Consider the following 21,131-nt stretch of genomic DNA (forward strand, 5'->3'; position numbering starts at 1 on the left):
GCTTCCACACGTCCTCCAAAGCATCCGAAAGCAGATGAAACAGGCCGCCAGATCGTCCCAAATCTATTCATCTCACCACCTGCTTTGCATTTTCAAGGAGCGTCTCGAAGCTGGCCAATTTGTCCCGAATCAACGCGGGACAGAGCGGCGTGGAAAATGACTGTTTTGCTCTCACATCTCTCTGATTCACCCGTTCGACGGGCAGAAAGACAAACTCATTGATGAGCAGAGAAAGACCTCTGGGGTCCTCTGATTGCAGGCTAGACAGTTTGTTATCACTCATTATCAACTCAGAGCTGTTAAATCTGCTCAACCCGTTCACAGCCAGATTCAAAGGTGCCTCTTTTGAATTCAGTTTTTCCAGCAGAAATATCAAACTTTGGGAGTTAAGAACGCTCAGATCTGCTTCTGCATCCCTGAAGAAAACAGCAGCTTCGACAGCTTTGAGTCTTCGGAGATGAACTTGTTTTTATCTCCCTGTGAAGATTTCTTTTGGTGCAAAGGGAATGTGTAAACATGAGCGCTTGCACACAGTGCGAGGTGATTTACGCGCTCTTTTTTTTAAATAGCAGTTTGTCAAAACCTCAGTAATGGGAGCGTTTTATCACCTTGTTCACTATAATTGTATGTGTTAAAAAAAACACTGAGCTTTGAGTGTCCAGGAGACGAGCAGGAATGTTGAAGGTTAGCCTTTGAGGACGACTCTGTCGAGGTGGCCTGTCCTCTGAGGGTGAATAATTATCTGCTTTAATTAAAGCACATTCAAGCGTGTGTGTGTGTGTGTGTGGAGGGTTGAGTCTGGCCGGGAAAGAGAGCACACGAACAAGGATGTGTGTGCATTCATGTGTGGTGTTTGTGCATGCGTTAGCACGTGAGATCGTTTGCGCGTTCACGCGTGACATACGGATGTGTTTACATGAAGGAATCCGCTGTCACTGTCGACACGGCGCGCCGTCATTTAACGAACGCTCCTGCGCAGAAGGAATCACAGTTGGGGGGTTTGGATTTGATTTGCAAATTCGCAGAGGTGAAAAGAATTCACCAACCCTTCGCTGCGTCTCCGAGGAGTCTGTCTCCGGAGTCAGATGAGCAACCAGTGCAACCAGTGCAGACGTACTGAGGATGTGTTTAGCTTAGCTTAGCACAAAGACTGGGAAAAAAAAAAAACAAATAGAAAATTATCATATCTTCAGGATACAATTTCAGTGAAAGTCAATAGCAAGTATGCTAAAACATCAGTGCGTCTAAACAAAGAATATTTAGATTTCGCTGCTTTTAGCTCGAGGTGGGTTCGTTAAAGGACATCCATGCAGATGCAGAAGCTTGTGAAGGGAGAAATGAGCAAACCTAAGGAGATATGTCAAAAAAAAAAATGTTGTTAGGAGGGTTCAATCCAAAATTAAACATCGTAATACCATTACCATTTTCCGTTTTATTGAAACCTTCTGCACAGAAACACTGAACAGACTTCAGATCCGCTAGATCACTTGAGAATGTGTCAATACTCAATCGGCATTAAGTACAAATATATAAACTCCTCACACATATTCTGTTCAGACCAGATACAGGAACACTGCAGCAGTCACAAAACATATTGAAAAGAAACAAGAAAAAACCACTGAGTGAAATGAAAACAGATGCAGAAATTAACAATAAAAGCATCAAAGCTGACTGATTATACTCACAAAATCAGGCTTATTTAAATGTAAATTGAACAAAAACTAAATATTTTCTGGTACTTTGCGCAGCTTTAAGTCGCAGTTCATTTATTTTAGTGGTGGTGGACTTAACAGCTGATGTGACGACTTTAATTAAAACACTAAAGCTCCTTCAGTAGCTCCAGTAAAAAGTACCACAAGAAAACAGCTACGCTGCACATCGTCAGAAAGTGAAGAATATTTCAAACTTACATAAAAAAAATGTGATATTAACGGCACCTTTAGCTGGAATTGCTAGATGTAATGAATTTTTTTTACCATAAAGTCATCCAGCCGTAATGGTGGCGAGCACTGGTTGCACAAATATTAAACAGGTTTATCATTCTGAAATACATTTTAGTTCCATCTTCATTTCATAATATTTGATCAAACACTTGTGTGCGTGCAGCAGTAAATGTAAATCTGGAAAATATTCAATGCACTTAACACAGTGCAAGAAATCCTTAGCGTTAGCTCGCTAACTAGCGAGCTACTTCCCTCTCAAAAGCTTTAGCTTTTGCACAGGGAACTGGATTTAGACGTTGGGCTTAAATCTCAAGCGTCCATGTTTCATTATTCTTTTTTGCTTTCAGCTGAACAGAACATGCCATGGTTGTAACTTTGACTTTAAAGCACAAAATTTCTAAATTGACAGACTGCAGCATTGTTACACCAGCTGAAATATGATGGAAAAGACTTGAACACGAGGGAAATCCAAACCAAGATGAGTACACAAGCATACACTGTCGATAATACGTCATCTGTATTCTTCTGCAAGTATAAAAAATAGAAGTATATCTTGCATAAACCAATATACTGTACCTCGACCGCATGGACAACACTGAGTCACATGTTCAGTTAGCACTGAGCTAACTGGTTTTGGCAAGCTAATGACTAACAAATTATCTTAATACTTGAATCAATTAAACAGTGTTTTATTGTGAGTGTGAGGGTCAAATCAGCTTTCAAAGATGGAGGAAAGGTGAAAGTTCACAGTATGTGTGGTTATGTACTGCAGTGGTTTAGGTCTCTGATGTTGTCCTGAGGGTGAAGGGAAAAGATTGGATGGCGAAGATGTCACGGAAAGCATAAATTACACACACTGTAATTCAATGGAGCACAATAACACGGGAAGAGAAAATGTAATAATGTCGAATAACAAACGATAAGGACAACATAAAAAGACGGAAAGATGTACGTCTGAAGAGACAAAGACAGAAAGTGATGCAGACAAAGGGTGAGGTAGAAAAGAGTTGAAGAGTTCAGGGAAAAAGAAAGCAGGACAAACACAAGAGGCATAAAAACAGACAGAGGCAGGTCCTCCAGTTTCACATCGACTTATCCAATGACAGAACTCATCCAATGGCATTTCTACATCTGGCGCTTAATGACAACCAATCGGTGGCGCCGCGACACCAATCCAGGACTCCAAACAAGAGACCAGGACGTACAAGTCTGACCTGAAGATCAAAGGCGGAGGAACGCCGACAGATTTACGGGACACCCTGAACTGGACGATCAAAGATCCCTGACGTCCATCCCAAAACTCTGCGTCCTGTCAAACCGTCCACGACGAAAACAATGAATGTTCACCAGCATCAACTAAACTCCGCGGATGAATCTTAGGACTAAGAAGTACTGAGTTCCAGTAACTCCCACCAGAAGACAACCCTCACTGACTTCTTCAAAATGTTCTCCAGGTGGACGAAAATGCTCAAACAGCAAAATCTCCATATCCTGTGGGACAGAAGGCGGCACCGCGGAGGGTATCGAGGCAGTTGACGAGGATTAGCGTGCCGGTCAGGTGCTTCCACCTCTTGGTGATGGGGTTCCTCATCTTGTCCAGGCCGAGGTGGAGCTCCTGGATCACGTCTCGGTAGCTGTCCCCCACGTGGGCGGCCCAGGTCAGCAGGAAGTCGTAGGCTGGCTTCCACATGCACTGAAAGGTTGGGATCGAGAGACGAGGAAAAGTTTAGGAACATCCAGAAGACAACAGATTGGACAAACTTTTACTGTCTTTGCTTTAAGAGGTTCTGCCCTGTTCTGCCTGTTTATATAGATATAACATGAGGTGAGAGAAATATATACTGGTGCTCTGGAGACAACAGGAAGTGACTTATTGTCGTTTGGCTCACTTACCAACATGGTCAGCACTTGGAGCAGCAGCAAAGGCTGTGAGACAGCTCATTGAGACAATTAAGGTGCTTTAAAGCCTTACTGCCTGATTGCTGCAGTTTGCATCAAAATTTGCCCTCCTCTGAGTCATAACTCAGTCAAATCTGAGCACACGGACATGATGCACATATTTTTAGATTCAATGTGACTTACACTTCCCGAGGATATCATTAAACCTGAGGACAATCCTGAATAAATGTCCATATTTCTGCTTACAAATCGAAGAAAAAAAGATGCTCCTTATAGCTCCAGAGCTTGCCTGAGAACACAGCCTGTTTTAAGTTTTCTTCAGTATCAAAATAATCCACTGATAGCTGTTTGTACGTCCATGGGTACACTGCAAACAGGAACTGCTTATAGCTGATTCGGCATACTTTTAATGATGCCAAATTGGCACAATGTCAACATTTGTAAACAAATATGACCCCTTGGCAGGTCTCTCACTTCATTGTCCAATAGTCCGTTCTTGTCGCGGTGCGGCGCCTCGTACGCCTCCATCTGCTGTCTGGACACTCGAGCAAGTTTGTCGGCCAGCTCCCGCCACCGGGAAGCCACCTCCACCGCCGTGGTCAGCAAGACGAAATCCAGGACCAGTCTGGCAACCAGACCCTGGCAGTCCATCTTCAGCAACGCCTGATGGGGGAAATAAAAGACAGTCTTCTTTAGAGAACTGTTATTTTTCAATGCATGAGCAACAGGGCAGATATATTTACGGAGGCACAGGATTCGAGAAGTTCTCCATTTGTCAATCTGGTGGTCAAAAAAAGACACAGATCCAAGCCTGGAAAGCTGAGTTGAATGGACTGAAAGTGACATAAACTGCACCAGTGGAACTGAAATAAACCTGAAATATTTCAACCTAAAGGCAGCTGACGTGGATAAAATTGTATATAATCATAGATTTGTGCTAATAACGCGCTACATTTTCTGGGAATTACATTTGGAAGGTGTTCATCAGTGGGGATGTCTGTTTTTGGCAGAGTTAAGTATCTGATAAATCTAAAATCTTGCAAGCCCATTATTGCCATTAAGCAATCCACTTGATTTGCAGCCCTGCCTGCCTGCAGTGATCTACTATTACCAAAGACATTAATGGAATAACTACACTTTGTAATCGGCACAGGTAAACCAATCATCCCACAGTCTGCGGTGTCAAATGAGAGCCAAACCAAAATGTGGTCGACCTGAGCGGAACAAAAAGAGAGAGGACACCAACATTGATGCTCCACAGCTGCTGGAGATGAACATCAGGGGAGATCTTTGTTCCCAAATCGAGCACCAACTCTCCCATTCTGGACCTATTCGAGTCCAGCGGTTCCGAACCTTTTCGGCTCAGAAGTATCTTTGTTTGTGACTGTCTTCACAGGTTTAACGGCTCTTTGAGTGGTGAGCATTTTTAGAGACTTAACAGGGTCCAACATCCACTATTTCACAAGAAATAAAACAAAAAATAAAGTTCATGATTCATCAGATTTACCTACTTGGAAACTCTAGACTCTTCACTGTGTCTCTCAGTTTGCCACAAGGGCTGAATCGCAAACACAAAAGCTTAAAACACAGTTCCGAGAGGAAAAAACAACCTTTTTTTATGGCCGTGTATGAATATAATCCTTAACCTCTCTTGTAAGTAGCCATGTCCCTCAGGCTGCTGCTGCTGTAAGTATGTTCTTACTCAGCTCACCCGGTTAAATGAGGGTTAGAAACTACAGAGCGTACTGAGCATTAACAAAAACAGCTGACTGGAAAATACACCGCAGGCAAGATTTTCTTCTTTTTTTCCCCCCCCTGAAAATATGCACAACGGACACTGAGGCCTTTTCTTTTCACCAAGCCCACAAAGTGCACTGTGTGCGTGTCTATCCAGAGATAAGATTTCGGTTCACAAAAGCAGGGGTCTCAACTACGGCAGCGTCTTGTACACACACACACACACACACACACTTCAAAGTGGTGCACTGTCCTGTGGTGATACCTTTCAGGCTCTTTGCAGGGGAGGTTTTCCTTTGCTGCCAGCTCCAGAAAGCTGCAAGCAAACGGACACACTCACCCTAAACAAGGCCCAACGAGGGTGTGACACGAGTTAACAAGAGATATTTCACACTCGACGCAAAATTGTGAATAAAAAAAGCACAAATAAAATCAGCTCGGAGACGACACATGGGTGCACGTTGAGTACATGCATTGATGGTGGTGGGATCCAGCACAGCAAAAAGTGGAAGCAGAGGTCAAAAGGACACGCTGAATGGAGGTTTTCATGTTACACTCTGTTCACACGCACGAGCTCAAACACTGGAGAGGCGACAGGATGCCACTCATTGTCAACTGAAGCTTGAAAACATGCTAACAAAACATGAGTCAAGACTCAAAGAAAGGTTCAACTTTATGCAAATGTCCTCTGATGAAAAGCAATTTGCATCCGGGGAGACACTGCCGTTTTCTGCTCCGCTACACTCCATAAAAAAACCTCTATTTGTTCTGTAATAGCCACTGAATATGTAGCAGGGTTTACTCTTGGTGGCAGGGTCCGCCATTCCCGTGCTGGATTCAGACTGTCTTCAAACGCACCAAGGATTGACAGGAAATGACACAGAGTGCAATCCACTGTTAGTTTGTGTAATTTTCCCCCTGTTCACCTCTCTACAGCCGTGTCAGAGCAACACGCAGCACCTCTGTGAAAAACTATTATCCACTGGTGGTTGTCATGGCTATAGGACACAATAGGTGAGATCTGGTCAGCTGGGCCTCGTGCTAATTACCCCAAGAGAGCTGCTCTGTATGGAGCTTCTTCATGCTGCTGCTACAACATCAAACAGGGCAAAAAATAGAGCTTCTTTGATGCAGCGCGACTTCAGTTTGTATGTCTTGTTGTGTGTGTGTGGAAGCTAATGGGGATCCATTAGAGAGTAAAGAGCTGTATGTTGTATCGAAGCTACTGCTTCTTCCTGCTGCTTCACATTACAAGGGTTCAGCCGGTGAAACGCACGGTGGCTTCCGCATGAAGCAGCCTCAGGAAAAACAACGTATTTGTCACCAAGGTCACCACTGATTGGCAGTAAAATGCCGACAAAACAAAACATTTGTGCGCCTTTAATTTTTGCAACTTGCCGCTGTACCATGCTGTTGTCTGGAAAACTACTTGTGCAGAGCGTGAAGCATAAAATTAGATCACGGTTGCTCAAGGCGCGATGGAAAAAAAACGACAGATGATGACTTTCTTTATTAAAACGACATATGAATCCTGTTAACTGCCCTGAATGGTCGATGCACGGGCGTCGTTTCTAACTGAAATCTGCAAACTGCAGCCGTAAACACGTACTTCCTGTTCCCAACAACCAGCCCCCAAGTCAACCACGGCGGCAATTAGAACATTAATTAACCTTTAATGGGCCGTGAATACGCAAAATAATGAATAGAAACATGTTCGTTGAGTTGTGGCCACATGATGACAGAACTTTGTCACTGTTCCTGGAGATGAAAGAAGTATTCAGAGCCTCTATTAAAGTACTAATATCGCACTGTAAAAATACTACGTTTTTACATCAAAAATGACTTAAATATGATCTAAATAATTTTCTTTCATGAATAATCCTTTCAGCTGTACTTATGTAGACTTCTGGGTGGCTTCATTTATATTATTCATATGTTTTGTATGTAAAAAATCGTTATTTCTGAATGAACTCCTAACTGAAGCTGTCTGATAAATGCACTTATGTCTTCCCAGCTCCCGTCTGAACATTACAGCTTCCACACAGTGAACACTCAGTTCATTAACGGCTTTATAAGATCAGATCGGAGGTCAGCGTTGTGTTCAGTGTCGCGTGAAACTCGTGACAGATTTGTCTTAATGGCCCTCAGACAGACAAGACAGCAGCGTCTCCTGATTACTCACATCCGCGAGAATGTAGAGAAGTGAACGGATGTCAGGTTGTGCGCTTTTGTCTAAATCATAAGAAATGCAGAAATGTACGTACGTGACCAAAAAAAAAAAAAAGAAAAAAAGTAAAGAATAAATGAAATACATTTCAAAACCTTCAACTGTGGAGCCTCGACTTAATTTAATGGAGCTCGAGTGGCTTCGAGTGAATCAGCCTCTCTGTCAGTCAGCTGCAGCTTCAAAGCAGCACACACACACACACACACACACACACACACACACACACACACACACACACAGTCTGCCGCCTCCAAAACACTCTCATCTGAATCAGAAAGACCAAATTTCACACTGATTTCTCTCTCACTCACATTCAAATTCATGATAAGCTTCAATATTTTGGCACAACGACGAGTTTCCAACCACGCCGCCGCACCGCTGAAACAATGACACATCAGTTTATCGACACACAAACAGAAAACATGACGTGACAGAAACATGAGCTAAAGGTCAAACCACGGAAGCCCTCCTTCTGCTGTTGGATGCACAGATGGATATCATCACATCATTATTGGGGATAAATTGCTGAAAGCGGGAGAGCATGCACACGAGTTCAGCTTGAGCACAAACAATATAACAGCGTCATCACGGGCCACGCAAAGCAGAAGAGCTGCAGCCTCTACACGACGAGCACGAGAATGAAAAGTGCTGACCTATTTCTGCCTTTTAATTAAAACTATGAGAATATCTACAGCGCGTGATAAGGAATCAGTGTGTTTGATGTAACTTAGAGTATTGATAAAAGTAGCTGGATCAGTTTTTTTTACCAGGATCATGGTTCAGGGAGAGAATGACAGAAGAGGAAAGAGATTCACATGAAACCAAACCTCCATGAAATCAAAGTAAACTACAGCTTTTATTACGCTGCTGCACCTGCAAAGTGGTTTGCATTGAAAACCAGTGATCTGATCACGGCTGCGCTAAACACCTGCACTAATGGAACCAACTCGATGTATTATTCATCAATTTTTACCAGTGGTTCATTATTAACATCCCTGTGCACAAGACGGCAGATATTTATCTCTTTATGTTACATGGTAATAATTAAGGGGGAAACAGAAATAAATATAAAGTATAATCTTAATTGCATGATATTTGCTTGTAATTGAGTATTTTTACAATGTCATTGTCACTTTTAATTTTACTGTTTTACTGAGATCTGAATTAAATCATTAAATCGTCTTATAAAACCATCATTTTGCTGTTCACTGTATCGATTAAGCTAGTACCCAGCAGTATGTAAAGTACTTAAAGTTGGCTCTATCTCAACAGGTTACATTTTATTACATCATGAACATTACAAAAATATATCATGTCTAATATTATAGCATCATGACAGGGACTACTGCAAAATGAAGAAGAAATATTTGATCGATAACATCATTTTAAATGCAGGACTTTTAGCTGTAATGGAGTATTAGTACATGATGGTAGTAGTAGTTCTACTCAAGCAAAATAGGTCACTGCAATTCACTGAAATTCTTCACAATAAGAAAAGTAAAAACAGACCTATTATCTATTGTACAGAAGTCAAAGCGTCTATTATTGTGGCTACAGGTCATACTTGTACATCAGAACTGGCAGAAGCACGTTTAAGCTTTAACTTTGAAAAGACAAGACAGGAAGAAGCTTATAAAAAGTCATGTCATTTCCATTTCTTAATATGATCTATTCTTACACTCTATTCTACTTTATCTTTAACCTCTTTTTATCTTCTCTGTTATGAACTGCAGCTCTGTAAGAAAGTTAATTATCCTGGATGACCTACAAGGAGGAGACTCTTTCAAAACCAGCTGACATGATGAATTGACAGTTGTCTAGGCCTTTCCCGCCTGAGTTAGCCCCGCCCTTCTTAGTTACTGTCAAGCTTCCCACTCTCACGCTGCACGTTTGGAGTATACAGTGATAATGACGCAGAGATTCTCAGTATTCTCTGAAACACCGGCTCCTCGATTCCTCACAGCAGTTAACAAAAGCAGGCTTCTCATTTCTAGCTGACGACCGTGGATTTTATCAGCTAAAACGACGACTTTCGCTCGCGGGTGTTTTGTGTAGCTGGCTAATATAAGCTAATGCTGAGTGAGCTGAGGAGTCCATCTCCAGCTGACATTTCCCTGTAACACATTTTAAAAGGAGAACTCTGCAAAAGGCACTTAAACAGCTGCTGACCCATGCAACAAGGGAGCAGCGTTGTTTATGGTATTTTTCTAATGTAACCTGTAAGCCCACAAAATAATGCAGAAAGCTTACAAAATGCCCATTGTGTTTGTTAGCCAGACACGCTAACATCTGCAGCTCACGTTAATCCACTCCTCACACGTTTGCTCTTGTGCTTTAGGGTTTTGAAAGACTACAAAAAAGACGACCTCCTCAAAACTCTGCAGAGAAATGTGAAGCATGACAGGCGTGCAGGCGCCGCGCTACAGTTCCTAAGCTGTGATTGGACAGCTGCTGTTTGGAGGAGGGGTTTGATGAAGGGTTAATTGCTTGCTTTTGAAACAGGCACCACGCAACAGTCCAGCTTCTCCTCTCTCTCCCCGTCTGTCTCTATCTCTCTCTACCACCTGGCCGACAAGCACTTTGGCCTCCGCCTGCTGATTCAGGCTTTAACCGGGTTCCAGTTAAATATAGATCCAAACACACTCGTCCGGGGGTTCAACGCCTCGGCTTGCTGCCCGGAAATGAGCATGATGTGTTCAAATGCAAATCAGGAGCTCTTGTACGTTGTTTAAGCCGGAAAGGATTAAAGCAGGTGACATGACAGGAAGTGCTTCAAAATAAAGGTCAGGGTGTCGGGGAGTGCAGAGAGGTGGAGTCATTTATCTTCAACTATGAATGTTGTAGCCTTTTTCGGTGGAAAAACTCTCAATCACAATTTGGTTTTGGGGGGGAAAAGACAAGTCACCTCCCTCTGAGACACACGCTGCATGCAACAGATGGAGGTTAAAGGTCAGTGTCTTGCTCAAGGACACTTTGTCAGCTGTTTCGTTTCCAGCTGGAGTCATTTATATGGCAGGTCAGTCCCTCAGTGGAATTCATGGGGGCTTCTTCATTCTTTTGTGCCTTTTCAGGAACTCTGAACAATCCTGATATTAAAACTGGTGAAGTGCTGCAAGTAAACACAACATAAGACAAGTTATTACAGCATAAACAATGTTGTGCTCTCCATTTAATGCCAGAATGGAGAAATGAATCTGCAGCTGCACAACAACATGTTTTCTTTATTGATTTCTCTGTTTCCAGTCCGGTTGATGCCTCCGCGTTATTAAATAAAGAAATTGATTCTGTTCTAAAAATAAAAAACGGTCCGCTCCGTGAGAGACTGAAGTGTCTGAAAAATATGAGATAGCGGCGAGCTGCAGGAAGCCCCCGAGCAGCCGGACAGACGGAGCTGACAGCTGACCGAGCGGCTGTCAGCTAAATGAGCTTCACTTCCAAAGGCTTCAACAGGAAGGAGGGATGAGGGGAGATGATAACACTGACAGGTAGAAAAGAGGAAGAGAGAGGAGGAGGAGGAGGAGGATGAGAGGCAGGCTGAGGGAGAATAATGCGAGGACAATTAAAGAGGAGAGATAACAGGAAAGCACCATGGAGGAGCAGCTTCAAGTCCTTTCTCTGCTAAAGGCTTTCATGTGTTAGAAGAAGCAAATTAGATGTCGATACATTCTCTACCAAACTTTCAGCTTTTAGACTGAAAATTAAAAACGCAGCTTTTGCCCTCACATGCTTCACTCAGCCGAAAGGTGTGACCACGTTACTAAAATGTCAACAAGACTAAAGCCAGAGTAAAATGGTTCCTGTTTACTTTAAGGCCTGACTTTGAGTCAACTCAAAAGCAAAAACCTAAACTTGCACGTTTTCCCAGAGAGGTTATGTATAAAAGAAGAAGAACGACCTCCCAAAAATGCTTTTTTTTTGGAAGTTTCAATCTTCCTTCCCACCTTTAAACATCACCTTTTAACAGCTTGTTGTCTTGCCGAATACAAAAAAATGACTCAGCTCAGTCTAATTTTCCTCCTTTTCCAGGTTCGACAGACGTGGCAGAACCGCAGCTGTTCAAAAGAAAGAATTCGTTGCTGCTGTTGTCCCGTTTGATGAAGTCTGGCAGGAAGACGAAGGCGATTCTCACTTGCTGCTTTTGAGTAAACACTTTTGCTTTTGACACTCTGGGTTTAGATCAATCACTTTCTTTGAGGAGCAGGTTTCTCAGCAGGGACTGACGGGAGGTATCATTTGGAAAACTACGTGCTGTGTTGATTTCACCTGACAAAAAAGGCGTTTTTCCTGCAACTATTTCATGCTCCTCTGACACGTTCTAGTCTGCGGTCCAATAAAGCTGCAGCAGCCAGGTCCGGATAATCAGGTTGGCTGGTTAATATTCATTGCTTAATTAACATGCTGATTTTTATTGGCTGTCACAGGGGATCGAGGCGGCTGTTCATTTATAAAGAAGTCTAATTTTCCGAGCCGTGGACTCTGTTACTGTTGAGTTTTATGACTTGGTTTCAGATGGGAGCCAACAAGCTGGGGGTTGATAACGTCCCCTGCAGGAGTGATTCGCCCCGCCTCTCAGCATGGATGTATTATTAAACAACACTCTCCTGGCCTTTCAGCCACTCTCCTCCGCTGACAAGCACAAGGGACTCTCTCATTTGTCCTCTGCCTTCGTAACTGGAGCCGCGGCGTTAAAAGATCTGCCGGGGCGGTGTCGGATGCCCCCCGGGCCTCCAGCTCCATCCTGATCAATGCCTGCTCACATTTCACATGAGAACACCTGTCGGCTGTGTGGAAAAGAGATGGGGAGGCGTGATGAGCCAAACCCAGAAGACAAACCACCAGCGCTTGCAGCACTTTCATTTTTTTTTTAGATTGTCCAGAGCAGCAATTAGAGCCAGCAAGGTTACAGCCCTGCTCTGAAAGACTTTTGTCGAATTGTACACCTTCACTTCTTCTGTATAAGGGGATGAATGCGCTTACCAATGCTATTGAGGCCCCTGCGGCTAAACTGATTAGCTCAACACGTGTGGTTGTCCTGGAGACTAAAGACACCGAGATTAGCAGAGCTTTGTTTGTGGTGCTACTGTTCAATAAAAACCCGTCAACACACAAAGATATGGATATACTGGGCGCCATTATGCAAGCTGATCAGCATCAGATATTGCAGAGAAAAAGCCACAAGTGAGCTGGTCAGAGCAGCAACAGGCTGCTACTTCATGTTTGTGCACATTACATGATGCTTCTTATTGTGCCATGAAGACGTTTCAGAAAAGAAAAGGATTTATTTTTTCACGCGCCACCACAAATGAGAAACGCAACAAACACTGGCTGCATCATGTAGTGTCGTCAGGGTTGGGCAATTGGTCAAGAAACTTGAATTCAAGTGATCAAACTCACAATTAAAACAAGTCTTGTTGCCTTAACTAGAAGTGCTGTAGCTAACCAAGCCGGCCATTTATGCTAAGATAATCTAATGAAAGCACATGCATGAGTGGTGTCGATCTCCTCATCTAGTATTTGGCAAGAAAGAAGCAAAACGGCAAATTTCTGACAATTCAGTTCCAGTCCAGAAACAAAACAAATGAATAAAGTCAATATGATGAGGTGAGGAAATTCACTATGTGCTAATTTTCATTGTTCTTCTTCAGTATCCTGTTATTAGTGCACATCCAGGGTTCAACTCTTTCTTTCCCACTTGTATCACTGTACACATCCCTCCAACCAAACCCATTTCTCTGCTTCTTTGCCTCCTCTCTCATTATAGAAACCTCAGGGGGTGATAGGAAGCCATCTCACCTCCTCCACCTTGAGCCTCAATCTCTGGGTTCCTCCCCATGACACCTCAAAGCTTATACTCCTTATCGACTCCCACTCGACCCTCAGTTCGTCGAGATGAGATGATTTCATCCCATCCTTTCCGAACACATCCGTCCTCTCAGCTAATCTGCATACGACTGTTGTGGTCTTTCTTAGTGAAGTGCTCGAACAAGGCACCTGAATTTCTATCTTGGACACACCGGAGTGACATATTGTTCTCCATGATGCTTGCATCAGATACTTTCATCTGGAACATTTCACAGATTAGTGTGGATTTGGATATTTCCATCCTGAAAAAGAGCAGGTCTGGATAAAAGCCTTATTATGAAGAGAAAGCACTGAATGCCTTGTTTGCTAATCAGGGATTTTGAAGCCAGGGGTCCTCTACGTAGGAATGTTTTATTGAGTAACAATTGTATAAGACAAGCCTTTTCTAGCTTGGAGGAAAAGATTTAGTAATTCAAGCCTGTGTGACTCACTGGGCCTTGTTCCTGCAGCCTGATGGCAATTTACCGCTCTCCGGGGAAAATGTCGCAGGGGACACACTCACATTCACGCACATCCAGGAGTGGTTTACAACTGAACTACAGCAGTAAACTTGGCAGTGATTTTTTTGCAGCAGGAACAACGGGTTTTAAACGTGTCTGGACATAAACCCCAGGAGAAAATCAGCTTAAGACAAGTTCTTTGTAAAAAAATGCATCGATTTTTCAGAGAAAACTGGACCGAATGAGCGATAAACTGCAGGTCTGCTGCTGATGTTTTAGAAGTGGGTCTGATCTTGTATCAAGTAGCACACAGCTGGAAACTGGGACATATTCTATTATGCCCTTTGTTCAAATTCAAATAAATGTTTTTGTCATCACAAGACAAAGCCATAAAGCTGTAAAGTCAATGGATCGACAATGAAAACAATCGTTAGTTGTAGTCCTACGTTCAAATCACTTTGATCAGAAGTCCAAATCTCCAGAATGATCAGTTTATAATAACATAAAATAAACCACAAATGAGAAGCTGGAACCGCAGAATGGTATTTTCACGTGACAATAATTGGAATGATCAATCGATTATCCAGTTTCAGCTTTGCTTGTCATACCTACCAACAGCTCCACCCACAAACCCCCACAGCGCTAATCAACTAATTCTCTGATGTTGACCAATTGTTTCAGCTTTAATGTGTTCTATGTACCTTTAATAGATGAGGTTCTGCTTCATTGTGTCATCTGCTGGTCTTGTCAACAAACAGTAACTTCAAAATCTGATTTGGTGTGAACATCTTGCAGAGCAACATGACACTGAATGCCGGGCTGAGATACAGAGTAATGGAATCATGCTTTGGCAATTGGCCCTTAAACTCAGGGTGAAACACTGTCGGGGGTTAAAATCTGTTTTTCTCTGCGGCTGCATCACATCAGAGGTAAAATCCACATAATGACAAACAATCGAACGCTTGCATGTGCTGGAACACCTTTGGACAAATTTCTGAGTCTTTCCATCAAGGTCAATGGGACAAATTTCTAGATCGTCCTTAGTGATCAAAGCGTTTCTGACTTCAGACGAAAATTGCTGGACTTCAATGAAGCACATCTGAGCGTGTTCTCCTTTCATTCCAGGTAAATATAAAAAAAAAGGAGTTCAGTCGAGTCAAAGATGGGGCCTGGTTCAGCGATAAGAAAGCTGAGGTGCTCTTTGTGCACACAGCAAGTTTAAAGCCTCAGCGGGAGTTGGAGGTAGCCACCAGAATAAAAGCCTTTTTTAAAACTTAAAAGCATGCCTCCTTTACTTTAGACTCAGTGAGGTTACGTGGAGGTCACATGACTGAGAGCCAATCGGGGAGAGGTAGTTGCAGGTGAGTCGCGCTGGATAACAGTGCAAGGTAAAAAAGCATGAACAGAAAATGAGCAACACTCTCCTTTACCTTAACAGTTACTGTCAAAGTCTCATTTAGCAAGGCTCTCTACCCCCAGCTGCTCCAGTGGCCGCCGGCTGCAACCGCACTGAGCACGTCGCTGCGATAAAAGTGCATGCACGTTTCATCAACTCTGCCTGGATAAACAGCAGTTGGAAAATGTACTTTGCTAAAGTACTTTTTGAAAAATGGCGTCTGGCGAGGGAAATGTCTCGGGACAATTTTGCTTCCCCCAGGGTGCCGGCGCTGTCGGAGGAGAAAAACACATCGAGGCCTGCATGCGTTTGCTTGACAGAGTTGTTTTCGCTCAAACTGCAGATGTTAACTTTTATTTCTATGCTTCCCTTTACAGGATTTTCTCCCCCAACCCCCGCTTTCATTTTTCATGTGATGGCTGCTCCCACTGTGAGCCACCTCAGGCTGTAAGACAAGTTGTTTACCATTCATGTGACTGAGCATAAGGACTGAAATCCTTCCAGCACACACTCAGATTGTGTCACATTGTCTGACTGCAACACAGGCTTCAGTGTAAAGAAATCATGTTGAGGGCTGATGTACCAAAGAGGCATTAATCAATCAGACAGCAAGCAGTTGCCGCTTAGGAAATTAGATATTTGTTCTTTTTACTTCAACAAAGCTTAACTAATGATGCACCGGCCATCTGAGGGACACTGATAAAAGTGCTCAGTTTGCAGTGTGCATCCTTTGAGAATGAAAGCTGATGCTGCAGTGTTATGTTCACGCCAGACATTTTTCTTTCTCGTTATCGGTGCAGTAAATGCTTCAGCTGAGCGTGAATGCTTTTTGAATAATGCAACATTTGGAAGATATTTGGGGAATGGCTCCAACTGTAAGACTTCATGGACTATATTTCTCTTCTCAAGGACAATTCAGTGACTGTGAGCTTGCTCTACTCTTTCCCAGAAAACAATGAGAAAGCACTTAAAGTTTGTGAAAATGCTTTGTGATGTGACAATATCCTTTTTTTCCTGTTATATTATCAAATTGACTATATTCAGGCTCTATGAACTTCCCATAGGCCTGGGGGATTTATAGATAAATGACTAATTAAAATTTAGTCCTCACTGGAGTCAGACAAAGGGCAGCACCCCATTCTTTGTCCATGGGACAGTGACAGATTTTCATCCCCCTGATAACAACTTCAGAGGTCAGTTTTGTAGTTTCACCCTGTCTGAAAAAGGTTGCAGCTTCACAGTTCCTGACAGAATACAGTCAATGCTCAAGGCCACCTTAAAGCAGCTGTCCAGAGAGTTCTTGTTCCCTTCCCATGCCTTTTTTTTTTTTTAGCAGAAAGACAAACCTTAAGCACCCAAAGGTAAAAATGAATAGGAATTTCTATTTTCTCAGGAAAACATGGGAGCAACTGAGAGAAACAAGTCAACTTCCTGTCAAACAAGCACTTCTTCCTAACTTTTAGGCTTCTTCTGGGTCACTATGAAGCATTATTATTGTTACCAGTGTGTCTGTCATCTCCTCTTATTTTTGTGAAAACAGGTCATACAAACATTGAGGGAGTTAAAGCTTATCATGGTCTTACCATCATGAGTTCTCTCTGGAAGGACTTCCTCTCCTTGTTGTCCATGCTCGTACACTCCTCTTTGAGTTTCTCCAGAACTGATGCCACCTTCTCTGGCTCATTGTCCAGCTCAGTCCGGCAAAAATAATTCAGAGGCAGATTCCCGTACCCCAGGGCATCTGCAAACGCCCTCCAGTTGCCCACATTCTCCATTAAAACCGTCCTCACGGTTGCGTAGATATATGTAAGAAATTTACAAGGCTTCAGGATCTGCTCGAGTAGCATGGTGGTTGTTAGGTCCGGCCCACACCAATAAATGGGCTTGACCTTACCCAGAACTAAAACATTCTTGGCATGGACAAGGCCTATCTTTCCCTGATAGTATCCAATGTACCACTCTTTGGTCCGCAGTTGTCCTCGCAGTTTGATTTTCTCCTCGCTGAGCAAAGCAATAACATCCCCCTTCTTGTACTCCAACAAATAAGTGCTCTTGTGCTGCCTAATCACTGTTTTGATCAACTTGCCAAATTTAAGGTTGGTAATGCATCGGTCCTGAAATTTTGGATATTTGGAGGTGACAGCCAGTGGTGAGAGGACAATCTTATCCACTTCTTTCTTTTTCAAAAATCTCCTCTGGCCCGTTACCCTGGCTACAGTCTTTGGCGGTGGCTGCGGAGTTTGGACACAGAACTGGGTGAGGATACAATCGAGGGCATCCTTGACCTGGACCCTGAGAGTGAAATCTGAGATGCTGTTGGGGTTGTGTGATGTGATCATGTACAGCAGCCTGCTAACTTTACCAAGTTTGACCTGAAATCCCCGAATCACCCCTGCACCCTCACTCGTCTTCACCTGGTAGTTGGACATGTTGGAGTACAATCCCACCTGGAGGTCCTGAGGGTACCCCAGAACAAACTGGTGCTTCCCCCACAGCTGAAGGGCCACAAGCGGTGTGGAGCTAGCCTGTCGGCCCACCTCGCTTACCAACAAGGTCTTGGGAGCGCAGTCATGCCCAAACATGGCCACGACTGTTTTGAAGGAAGGGTGGATGTGTTTGGGTCCATAGACGCCCAGAGTTACTTTCCTCTGCACATGGTCCCAAACAGTCATATTGTGGCTGATGTACTGTGACTGAACCACAACAGCCACATACATACAAGGCTCTAGACTATCCAACTGTACCTGGACTGTATCTTTGTAAATGTAAGCATTAGGGATGGGTGTGTAAGGCCCTTCTTTACAGTCGCTTCGAACGCAAAGCACCTCCACAGTATGACAACTCTCCTTCTTGACAGTTACCATTACTTTCATCTCTAATGTGATGAAGGACTTGGTCTCCATGTTGCTGAGTTTGATCTCCACCACAGGGCTGACGGTAGAGCAGCGGTCACTGTTGAGCTCCAGAGGAGGATCTAGTAAGGCTTTCATGGAGATTTGCTGGTGGTCTCCATGGCTGACATGGCCTTCGGGGATGTGTGCACTGATCTGAGTGTCCGGGAGCTGAACAACACCTCCATTACTGTCCAACCTGCACACAATGTTGGTCTCCACTGGCTGCGTCTGACCCCATCCAGGACTCTGGCCAAGGGAGTCAAGGTCATGACAAGACCTGGCAAGCTTTCTGTGGTTCAACCAAGCAGTTCTGAAGTCCTCCCTGCTCTGAAACTGCTCTGGTGAGGGAGCCTTAAGGCCTGTGAAGAATCCCGAAGAGGGTAAGGTTGGATTCGACTGCGCCTGCAGGACTGACAGTTCTGAGAGACTGTGGGAACGTTTACTCCTGAAGAACGGGTTATCCCTGTGGAGGTTAGGTACAACCTCTTGGTTTGGGCTGGTGGGAGTGGTATTGTTAATGTGGCAGCTACTGAACCCATTGGTCATGATTGTACTCATGTTAAAGTTGGAACAAGATGATGGAGAAGCCAGTGCATCAAACAGAATGAGGTCTGCTGGGCTCCTAACACCTATATCTTTGCAGTTTTGATCTAATGGACAGTTAAAGGGGTTCACAGAGAAGGAACTGTTGTTGTTAATTGGGGAGGGCTTAAGAGTCATTCCTGTCCACTCCCCCAAACCTCCAAACTCCTTGGAGCCATCCTCATATCCTTCCCCAAGACTGTCGATCATCCCACTGTCACTAAGCGAAGAGTTCCTGAAGTTGACTGGCTGGACGTAGGCAGCCGGGATGTAACCCATTTCCGTGTTGTTATGGGCATACCACCACTCTCCACCTGACGTGTCCAGCACATAGAGGTGATCACCTTTGGAGAACTTCAGGGTGGTGAAGCTGCTGGGGCAATAATCCTTTATGGCAACCACTTCCTGTGCAGCTCCATAGGAGGCTGAAGTGTCCAGCCTTAAGGCACTGGGAGAAGGCACTGAAAAGGAAAAAGATATTAGACCAAATCACAATTTAAAAGTGCCAATGATGGTCTTTTATTTGTCATGCTTGAATTATTGTAGAATTATTGTACATTTAAGTTTTGGGGTTCAAAAACATGATGACAGACATTAAAAGCGTCATTCAAAAACCTCAGTAGAGGTGTCAAATGCTAAAAAAGGACACTTGGTCCAGCCCTAATGACTGGCTTGGCATTACTTTAGATAAGTGCAGATAATTACTCATTGGCTGATTACTCAAAACACTGCAGTTAACAGTGCTTATCTCCTAATCAGACACAGACATAATGGACCCTTTGCACTAATGGGGTGAAGGTACTACAGATTATACATAAAGAAGCATGTCCAAATGGTTCAATGGTTCATTTTAATGCCTCAAAACTTTAAAGAAGCTGAAAAAGATACATTTATCCAGGAAAAAATAAAGGCAGCCAAAATACCGTCAAAATAACAGAAAACCTTATTTTTAATCACTCTGACTACAATTACAAAATATTCACATCACTAGGTAAATGTATGAGAAGATGAACTGCATAATTTACTGCATAATTTACTATTTTTAGTTCACCTCATTAGCGTATATGGAGCATGTAAGCAAAGCTGTAATGAAGTGTAACCAGTGAAGTGAAAGAGCCAGAGAAAGAACAATAATGTTTTCAACAACATGACTGAATAATTTAATTGAAAAAAGATAAAAAGCACAAGATTAAAACAGCAAATTAGTTAAATTCTAGAGATAATGAATGAACTTTGATCAGTAAGATAAAATAATCATGACTAAAATAAATGAGCCTTGTATCTTATAGAACGTAAAATTTCTAAATATCAGCAATGACCTAAAGCTAGTTTGGCCACAGTGAAATACTGACCTTTGACATCGTTGAGACTGGCTCCATTGACCCCTTCACTGAGGTCAATGAGTGTCCCCTCAGACTTACAGCGAGGGAGAATGTGGTTGTTGTTCGTCACTCTGATGATTCGATGGGCAGCCATGGCTGGTACTTATCGTAGCATTCGCTCATTGGCAGCTTTTCATCTGGACGGGAAACAAACAAAGGATTTCATGCTGGGAGTCGACCAGCCAGTTTTAAATACATTTGCATTCTGGTGTTTAGCTGATGCTAAGAGAACTCCCAAAGTAATACTGGAATATGAAGCTTAATTTTCTAGATCAATAGCACAGTTAAAGGCCACAAAGGTCAAAGTCACTGTAGCAGAAAATAGGGTTGACAAATATCACTGCATTTTTGGAGGAAATCCGTGTGAAGGATGTGCTGGCAAAAAAATGACTCCCGACTAAACAGGGAGAATGTTTCTAAATCAATGCAAAGACCGTGATCATTGAACTGCAGGAGTGAGAGAGAGAGAGAGAGATGTGATTCAGAGGGAGAACAATCGAAAGCGATAAAGAAATGAATTCAAAAGAGGTTTAAATCTGACTGAAAGTGACAATGAAGAAGGCCAAAAACATAATGTTCAAGCATGAGGTGAAAACCTAGCCAAAGAAAAATTTCACAATATGTGGGCACCTGAATGCTACATTCATATGTGATTGTTGAACATGTGATTCCAAATCCATGGTCATTAGTATTTTGCTAAAACAGTCCCCACTCTTCTGGTTTCAGATGTTGAAACTGGCTGCAGGGATTTGCTCCCATTCAGCCACAT

General features: G+C 43.2%; 1 protein-coding gene across 1 annotated transcript in view; it reads right to left on the minus strand.

Moving 5' to 3' along the window:
• Nucleotides 1-1,412: 1,412 nt before the first annotated feature.
• Nucleotides 1,413-21,131, minus strand: part of sh3bp4a (SH3-domain binding protein 4a) — a 30,045-nt gene continuing 10,326 nt past the window's right edge. Inside the window, exons 2-5 of the mRNA XM_076723675.1 lie at nucleotides 20,333-20,499; nucleotides 17,088-19,441; nucleotides 4,317-4,505; nucleotides 1,413-3,636 (exon numbers count right to left, since the gene is read on the minus strand). Coding sequence (XP_076579790.1) covers nucleotides 3,412-3,636; nucleotides 4,317-4,505; nucleotides 17,088-19,441; nucleotides 20,333-20,456 — 2,892 coding nt within the window. The 5' untranslated portion in view covers nucleotides 20,457-20,499 and the 3' untranslated portion in view covers nucleotides 1,413-3,411. The remainder of the gene's footprint in view (nucleotides 3,637-4,316; nucleotides 4,506-17,087; nucleotides 19,442-20,332; nucleotides 20,500-21,131) is intronic.

Source organism: Chaetodon auriga, chromosome 23 (assembly GCF_051107435.1).
Source record: "Chaetodon auriga isolate fChaAug3 chromosome 23, fChaAug3.hap1, whole genome shotgun sequence".
Taxonomy (NCBI): Eukaryota; Metazoa; Chordata; class Actinopteri; order Chaetodontiformes; family Chaetodontidae; genus Chaetodon; species Chaetodon auriga.